The 9,775-nt window shown below is 34.1% G+C and overlaps 1 protein-coding gene across 1 annotated transcript in view; it reads left to right on the top strand.

Moving 5' to 3' along the window:
* The first annotated feature begins 254 nt into the window (after window positions 1–254).
* The window catches only part of LOC148956163 (glycine receptor subunit beta-like), a 163,343-nt gene continuing 153,822 nt past the window's right edge, over window positions 255–9,775 (top strand). Inside the window, exons 1-2 of the mRNA XM_089094262.1 lie at window positions 255–298; window positions 3,284–3,357. Of these exons, the coding sequence (XP_088950388.1) occupies window positions 255–298; window positions 3,284–3,357 (118 nt within the window). The remainder of the gene's footprint in view (window positions 299–3,283; window positions 3,358–9,775) is intronic.

Raw genomic sequence — 9,775 nt, 5'->3', positions numbered from 1 at the left:
CGTAAAAGCTAGAATCGTTTTGACAATTAGAAGTAGGCTATGCAATATAATATTTATTTACAAGCCTTTGAGGGCTCTAAGCAATACAAACATACATAAGAACATATAAACTACTATCAACTTCAGGTATTACAAGACCACAGGCATACTCAAACATAGGAAAGAACCACCGGAAAATATACTGAATAATAGACAGGAAAATCCAACATGTCTTAAAAATGTTCCCAACAAGGCAGAATAACAGTCTCTGAGTTATGAAATTTATTGTTTACCAAAGGAAAGAGGAAATTCACTTTCGGTAATTATTAAATATAATATTTAAGCTATTTACTGTAGAAGTTTGGTTACGTAACTTAAGAATATAAGAGCCATCAGTGTCTGAAGGCTTAGTACTAAAAATGAATTCTTTCTATTGGAACTTAATATTTGTGTTCCCTCTAATTGTTCGCACCATTTGCCTTGATCAGAGGTAAGTCTAATTAAGCACAAGTCGAAATTCAGCTGGAATAGAACATTTTTTCAAGTTTTAGCATAAAGCATTTATTGACTTAACTGTAAAAATACAAAGTAATGGAGATTAACTGATTGAGTTCATTTCAAATTCGCTCAAGCAACGGATTCGTTTTCAAGAAAATCAAAATACATCAGAAATATCAGACTTAGTTGTTCCTAGCACTTGGTTGTTGTTTTTTAGTGACTAAAATACAAAAGTCATTACCGAAGGAACGGGAAAGCTTAATATTTGTCCTGTTTTAGGAAATTACACGCTTTGAAGATGGCCTTTTCAGCGACAAAGACTTCTAAACGTATTAATAATACTAGTCAACACTCAATTTTCAGATTTTGTGTGTTACTTCAATTTGGATGTAGCTACCAATTGCAGATACCAGAGGCATTCAAGCAGGACTATGCCTTCAGTTACTTAGATCCTGTTGAAATCACCCTTTATTCAAAATTAGGACCAACTTAGATGGTTACATTTTTTCTTCATCCAAAAAAGTTCTGGGCCTGAGATATCCTTAAAAACTTTCGAATTTGGTCTCCAAGCGTAATTTACGCAATGTATTAAAATTCATGAGCCCATGTAACAACTTCGCCTGATTTATTTTCTTTTTTCTAGATTATAGTTTTCTGAACATATTTTTATCTTCTAATTTTAAATAGAGGTAAAAGCTCTGGTGGTGGGGGATTTTTGTTAAATTCAAATCTATTGGCTATCCCAGTTTTCCCAGGTTGCATTTTTTTAACTGCAGAAGCACAATTGCAGGATTCAGGAATCGGGACTCAATGTCCTAGATTTCGAGGTTTGAGGCCTTTCTTTTTGGGCCGTTTATATATTGAGTGTGGTGGGTATAAACCTGGATTCCTATAGTTCGCAACCAACCCCTCACCAATATTTAGTAAAAAAAAAAAATAACAGTTGTCATTTAACCAGGAGTTTCGGGTTGCACAACATTTGTTAAGTAAGATGTAAAATCAAAATTTTGGAATTGCTGTAATTGAAAAAAAAGCTTTGTTGGGAGAAATAGAATTGTGTTCAGAAAAAAGTGTTCAGAAACACAACGCGAGCAAATTTCTCCAAAGGAAGAATGTTATTTTGGGCAGAGAGTTACGATCTGAAAAAAAAAATATAAGTATTTTCAGCAATTCCAGGAAATAACTGATTTAAATATTTTATCTAAATATCATACGCTAGAAATGGCAAAAAATCCAATGTTTATGGGAGAAACAAAATCAAAAAGGGGAAGTTCTTCTATTCCTAAATTTTATTATTGTAGGGTAGCTTATTTATAAATAGCTCCAAAAAAAGAATTGGTTCTGTGTTTTTGAAAATGAAATTGAATTAAAAAAAAAAATAATAACGGCTGTAAAGCAGAAAGTAAGCTTATAATATTAAGCAGAAAAATATGATATATTTCAGAATCATATCTTAAAAACAAGACTGAAAAGAATAACCTGTTGCATCGTATAGTTTCAGGGACAGACCAATTTAAATATTTTACTAAAATAGAACTCAGAGAGTGGAGCCCAGGAGCCTGTCTTCTTCGATCTGATAATGCCTCCTAGATGTAATGCACTTGATAATTTCTTGCATAGTTTTTGGAAAATAATTGTTTTTCACTTTACGATTTCTTTACCAAGTAAAATTTCTATGTGATTTTTGGTTTTTCTTGTTTCTTTTTTTCTTTCTTTGTTTCTTTTTTTTCTTGTTTCTCTTTATTTCTTTTTTTGGTTTTTCTTGTTTTGCATGAAACTTCCTGTATAAAATCAAGTTGTTCTACCAAACTCCTTAATTAGCAAAAAGTATATTAGAGACATTTCGAAAAATTGAACTTTAAAGTATGTAAACAATGCACTTGAACAATGAAGTTTTATAGAGGACAGTGTAGTTGTTACTAGTAGGCTATTGTCATTTGGGAAGGTTAGCTCATTTTTGGAATGTTATGTGGTGCAACTATGAGCAATGGAAAAATTTGAATTGCATTTCTGAGTTCAGAATAAAAGTTAACAGAGAAAAATTTTTGAAAGTTTTAGATAGGTAAAACTTTGATTATGAATAAAAGGAATCTGAAAAAGTGTCAAAAATTCATAAGAAGCGAACTTTTAAAAAACAATTACAAGTTCATTAACTCTTAAGATATTCTGGTGGTAATTTAGAAGCGGAAAAATTTTTTGGATGCATTATTTGATATTAAAATATAAGACTTTAAATATTTTTTTTTAGTATCTCCCAAAATTCAGCAGAAGAAAAATGCAGGCAATTTATAAATAAAAATTTTTTTAGCAGAAAACTTTACTGTTGGACCTTCGGACACATTTAATGATAGTTTGATTTAAATCACGTGTTGTTATCCAAAATGTAAAAAAAAATATCAGTTGCATAGACAATCTTAAGGGTGTTTTTGACCGACTCCATAAAGAAATCTCAAAACTTCTTGCTATTTCGAACATATAATTTTCAGTCTATACTCTTGTTTTTTGCTAATTTGACAATTTTGCACCCCCCTCCCTTCTCCTCTCCTAAGGTATATTTTGCATATGTCAAGCACCTATAAGTGGATGCTTTTGGACCCTTGCCCCATTCGTGAAATCTGACATATTTTGTTTTTGTAAGTTTTTGGTCTTCAAGTGGAACAGTGGTGGTATCACAATCAATCTGAAACCCTCTTTCCTCTGAGGTACTCCTGGACACCGCTGTAAAACTTGTAGGTTAAAGGTTGCCTAATTTTGATCTGTTGAGCACTTGCGTTTTTTTTTTCTCATATATTCACATTAATTTCAGTTGTGCTGGATATCTTACGAGGATAAACATAAGTGATTCAAATTATGATAATACAATAACCCCGAACGAAGCTTGTAAGTATATATAATTTTCCTTTTCTTCATATCAAAAGCTTCAGGGAACTTCTGGCAAAACCTTTTTTAATAATACTAATGCTAATACTTTTGTTGAAGGTGAAAACTACGGGGGCCAAAGGTTCCCCTCACGGAAAATTCCTTCCAGAAAACTCCCCCTGGTGAAAATTCATGCCGAAGAATTTCCCCCTCCCTAGCAGAAAACTCCCCCCGATGAAATTTCTTCGGAAAATTCCCCAAAATTCTCCCCGGAAGATCCTCCCCATGGAAAATACCCAGGAAAGTTCCCCAGCGGAAAATTCCCTCCAGATAATTCTCACACGTAGAAAATTCCCCTATATGCAAAATTGAACAGCCACAGAGAAAGCACAAAATAGGAATGTCGAGTAACAAAAGAACCAAATATCAAAAATAGGTTCTAGGACAGGGGCTGGCTGGTTTCCAAACACTATCTGCTTTTAAAAAAGGACTACTTTTAAAAAAGGACCCAGGAAAATTCCCCAGCGAAAATTTCCTCCAGATAATTCCCACACGTAGAAAATTCCTCCACTTGCAAAATTGAACATCCAGAGAGAAAGAACAAAATAGGGAATGTCAAGTAACAAAAGAACAAAATATCAAAAAAAGCTTCTAGGACAGAGACTGATTGGTGTCCAAACACTATCTACTTTTAAAAAAGGACTACAACTCTCAATTTCCGACCGAATGAGCTTCCTCCAAAGTTTCTACAACAACAAGAGGAAGTTAGGAGGAGGCAACATTCTCCCTATAGGGAATAAATTTTTCTCGTTTTTGGGTTTAATGTTACTATTTATCTTCACAATAACAGCATATACCAGTAACATTGCCGGAAATCAAGAGGATTATGTATCGATTTCTACTCTCCCCTTCCTTTGAACTAAGTCTTTATCTGAAGTCCCATTGAGAACAAGGATTTTTTGGCATTAAAATGCACCCTCTAAGGATTATGTGTCCCTCCCACGCCACAAAAAGATAAAAAAATACAACTCTAGAGGTTTCAAGCAACTATCTGCTAAAATTTCGAATTTTGTATATTTTGCCAAAGAAAGATCATGGATATGTGTTGTTTGTTTGTCTGTTATTTTTTTTTTCTTGTCTATGACTGATCGTTTCGAACCAGGAGTCCTAGAAGATCGGGAGAGGACCCATTCAAACAAAATTAAAAAATTTAGTGCCCTTTTAAGCCACGAAACAGATGGGAGGACAACTAGCCCTCTTTCCACCCTCTCCTTTTCCCCAGACATTTAAGATAGACATATGGTTCAGCATAATTGAAAGTTCCAATAGATAGGAGATGAACTCTACTGCCCCTTCCTCTTTCCGTTAAAAATAAAGAGCATTTAAAACTCAAAAGGAATTAAAATTACCGCTGAATTTTCTAGTAATGGCCGCCGCCTTTTTGGGATATGTCCCAATTGGAATAGTCATGCCATACCTTAATCAGAAACTTACTGCAAATGCTAAGCTATGATTCGGTCTCTAATATAGCTTTATATTAATTAACTAGATTGCAAATATCGTTACTACTAAATTGAGAAACCTGATAAAATTTAAATTTTGAGTCGGAACAGTAAACATGACTTTTGCTTTTTTGTGCTATACACTGAACATAAAACATGCTGTTAATTTTTTTTTTCAACGTGCATGCGTCTTGGTATGCTGACATAAGGTGAATTTTAAAGAAGAAAACACGCGTTTATTTAGCAGAAAATCTAAAATTTTATCACATAGCTCTTTTCTTTTGGATAGACCATCCATTCTTAAATCACTGGAATAAAAAGAAGTCGAAATCTAATACAAAGATGATGCACCTACTTCTAACGAGTCTTTCAAATGTAATTCATGTTGGTTTTTGGCAAATATGTTCACGGCTACTCAAAAGACGAAGAGTATTGAAGCGTAAAATAAATAAAAAATAGTTAAGCAAAGTAAAAATTACGACGTAACAATATGTTAAACTGGGATAAACAACGGGTATGACAGATTCCTTATATATATAAAATATAAATTAATTCTTTACATTCATTGAAAAAATACTGTTTGTACTTGTTCAATTTCTGTTAGGTTTGGTAGTGTATTCATTGCTAATCGACATTAAAAGAAGATTACATTGTCCCTCAACTTCCCCACTCTTTACGCTAAGTTGTAAACCGCGTAAGCCGATGCTTGGAGAAAAGCAGCCCATTTACATTTTTGCTTTGCCCAATAAAATAAAATGCTCAAAAGTACGAGGGGTCTGCCACCCCCATCCAACCGCTAGTCCTTATACTAAAAGACCATCCTTTATTACAATGCTTTGATATTTCAAAACTACCGTTTTCTATTGAACACTGAAATAAGAGTCGTGTTTTCGGTGCTAGTTGTTTCCCCCGAGAAATCTACCCCCCAGAAAATTCCTTCTGGACAATTTACCCAGCGTCGATAAGTTCCCAAAATGCAAAATTAGTCAGCCACGGAGAAAAAACTAAATGGGTACCTGAAAATGTCTATCAGATGTCCAAAGGGGTAAGTAAAGGACCAGGTATGCCCAAGTGTCATATAAGGTTCTTATGAAATGGGTAGTCATATAAATTTCAATGGGGCATTTTATTAGAAATTGAAAGCTATAGTGCCCTTTTTAAGAGTCAAAAGTGATTTAATGGCAACAAGCCATTGTAGATTGTCTTTTATAATAAAAGCCTTTTTAGTAAAATTTAACATGCCCTTTTCAGTAACAAAATGGGAAAAAAATAGCACGGAAATGCATAGTTCTTCTCCTTTTCTGAGCAAAATGAAATCAAAACAAACCAAAAATAAAAAGACAAAAACCGACAACACGGAAAGTAAACAGAAATAAAACCCAAATGGAAGCATTAAAAAATCTAACAGAGAAGAAAAAACCAGAAACAGATGAAGTAAACAACATGGATTCAAACTCTAAGTCAGAAAAAAGCAAATTTAAAATTGACAGAACTCCTTATACCATATCAGCAAGCAATAGTTCAAGTAAACAAAGAATATAAAAAAAGAAAATCGAGAGTGAGATTTTAAAAGGTCAAAGAAAACACAGGAACAAACAAGACGAATATTCGTCTTGATTCTTCCCGTGTTTCTTCCGCTTCGCTTCTTCAACACTATTGGAGAAAGGCTCAAGGGAACATGTTCACATTTTCTCAGCAAAAATAAGAACAAAATGAACCGGATAAAAAATAACGCTGACAACGCGGAAAGTAAAGTGAAATAAAAACCCTAGTTGGAAGAATTAAAAATCTAACAGTATGGAAAAAACTAACAACAGATGAAATGAATAACATAGAATCAAACTACAAGTCAGAACCAAGTAAATTTAAAATGGGTTAAAATCCTTATTCCAAATAAGCATGCGCTACTATAACTAAACAAAGAATAAAGAACGATGAAAAGAAATTCGAGAATGAGCTTGTTATAAGGCCAATAAAAATACTGGAAGAAACAAGACGAATATTTCAAATCACTTTGGTTAAATAAAGCAGAAGAATTAACGCCAGAAACCTTTTGTACAAGAAAAAAGGAGATATCACCTTAAAGGACCCTCGTGTACATCATCCACATTTATACAGATAAATCCTACCCGAAAATTCCTCCTCCACTGAAAATTTCCCCTGGACAATTTCCGTGAAAAATTATTTCCATATGTAAAATTGTGCATTCATAGAGAAAGAAAGACAAATAAACAGAATTCCGTATATGAATTCAGGGAAATTCCCCCCAGACAAAAAATTGTCTCTCCAAGAAAATCCACAACAAAAAATGTCCGAAGGTTTCCCATTAAGAAAAACTATGTGTAAATAATGGACAAACAGCATTACTTACAGCCCATCCCGTTGGGAAATTCCGCTATTCCTCCCCTGTTTGATAGGCAATATATCAAATAGGTACATAATGTTTAATACATTGTACATAATGCACAATGTAATTTTTTTTTTTTTTTTTTTTTTTTTTTTTTTTTTTTTAGACCAGGGCAGTTCGTATCGAAGGAGTTGTCGTAGAAAATTAAAAAAAAGATCATTCGATTTGAATTCGAAAGGCATAGTGCCTTTATTAATTGTCGAAAGTGATTGGAGGGCAACCAACCCCCATTTCCGCAAACACATACAGTCAAAATTTTTGAGATAGTCATCTTGTACAGCGTAGTTGAAAGGCCCGGAAACTGTGTCTTTGAGGATGACAACCCCCCCCCCCCCCCACAACCCTCAGGGCAAGGGTTGTAAGTTCTACCCTGGGGGCATATAAGGTATCATATAAAAAGGGCGTTCATATAAACCTCGGAGGCGGCTTTTTGGATTGGTAATCAGTTGTCAACAAGGTATTCAGCAGGTAACAAGTTGTCAGATTGACTCTTAATTTACCCTCCCTCCCTTCTTCACGCCCATCATTCCCCTAACCACATCTAGTAAAAATTTTGGGATAGCCATTTTGTTCAGCGTAGTTACATGGTCTGGAAATTATGTTTTGAGGATGACGACTCCTCCACAGCCCTCAAGCCAAGGGTTGTAAGTCATGCCCTGGGGGCATATAAGGGTTTTACAGAAAGGTTGGTCGTATAGACTTCGGAAGGGGCTCATTGGATTTGGTATTGAAAGTTCTATTGCTTTTTTTAAGATTCAAAGTGACCAGAGGGCGGTACAAGTTTTTTTCCTAAGTTTTTTTTAACTGAAAGAAAGGAGCGACATTTAAACTAAAAACGAACCAAAATTATTCTGTATGTGAATCGGTGTACGGCTCCTAAGACCTCCTCGGGTCTGTATGTTGGAGTCTTGGATATTTTTGGATTTGAAAATTTCAGTGTGAACTCTTTCGAACAGTTGTGTATTAATTACGCCAATGAAAAATTGCACAAGTTTTTTAATCATTATGTGTTTACAAAAAACTTAAAAAGCCCATCAAAAATTTTTAATATTCATTTTTGTTACATTTTTACGAGTCGGACAAATATTTCAAGACGGAATCATATAAGGAGGAAAAACTCTCCTGGACTTCGTTTATGCTGATGATTTAAACATCCTAGATGAAAGTGTGAGCAAAATGCATGAACTTTTAGAGGTTTAGCGAGTGTACCGTCCCCTCCTCAACGCCCCGCTCTTTACATTAAAGTTTGACTCTTTCTCACAACTCTACTTTATAAAACAATAAAAAACTTATGTTAACTTCAGAAGTTGTAATACAATTGGATTAAAAATACTGTTTCTGTTAGGATTAAAAATTGTTGAAAAGTTTCTCCAGCATTCAAATAGCAACCCAAACTATTATGCATTATTATAGTAATTAAATAAAAAAAACTATTTTTTTCAGCTGAAAGTAAGGAGCAACATTAAAACTTAAAACTAACAAAAATTATTACGTATATGAAGGCGTTACTCTTCCACAGATCACAGCACCTCGCTCTTTACGCTAAAGTTTTTTTGTACTTTAAGAAAAAGCTTCTTATTGTTCTAAATAAACGAATATAGTGTTTCAGGAGTCGTTCTTTAAGGATTGGGACAGGATTCAAACTTTAGCGTAAAGAGCGAAGTAATCAGTAATCAATAAATTTAGATCAATAAATGAAGGCTTTTGACTAGTATGGTTTGCTATAGAAGGATTAACGAATGTGAGTAAACAAGGTTTAGGAGCGACATAAAAAAAGTTTGAAATCAATAAATGAAAACTATTGACTAATGGTTTGATGTAGGGGTGTTCATGAATATGAATAAACAAAGATTAAATGCGATATAAGGAAATTGTTTGAATCAACAGTTTCTTGTAACTCAAAAATGTCATGGATGGATCATGTAAATAATTGTACTAAGAGACGAATATAGAGTTGCGTAATCTAGTTACAATTCGGTGATTCGGGTTTAGTCGTTTTTCACAGTTGAATTTTTATAAACTGTACATTCTGAGTATTTTAGATATGCTTGTCCTGTGTGGCATCCGGGGCTAAGTAAAAAGCAAAGTATAAACACATACAACAAGTACTGACAAGACCTATCCTCACAACACAAAAAAGTGACCCTTTGTGCGCGTCTCTGGATACGATTCCATACCTATGCGAACCTGGCGACTAAATCACAATTTCTATAGGTAATTATACTTGTTCCGTAAAAGCTGTTTTAAATTTAATTTATTGGCTGGGAGCGATTAAGTAGTACAACATTTACCCTCTAGAGGCACTGAGGTACGCGGGGTCACTTTTGAAGAGTTTTGTCGTTACTTGGTCAGTATGTGTTTATACTTTGGTAAAGAGCAAAGAAATGACCTTGAGAATGTGCAAAAATGAGCTACCCGTGTGATATTAGGTCCGAAGCTTATGAATTATGATGATAGCCTTAAAATCCTAGGCCTAGAAAGACTACATGCCAGGCGACACCAGCTTACAATGGCTTTTGAACAGAAGCTT

The sequence above is a fragment of the Artemia sp. Qi Xiang Cuo genome, chromosome 1, assembly GCF_049724085.1.
Source record: "Artemia sp. Qi Xiang Cuo chromosome 1, ASM4972408v1, whole genome shotgun sequence".
Classification (NCBI taxonomy): Eukaryota; Metazoa; Arthropoda; class Branchiopoda; order Anostraca; family Artemiidae; genus Artemia; species Artemia sp. Qi Xiang Cuo.
The sequence above is the reverse complement of the archived record's forward strand: the minus strand, read 5'-3'. Positions and strand labels throughout refer to the sequence as shown.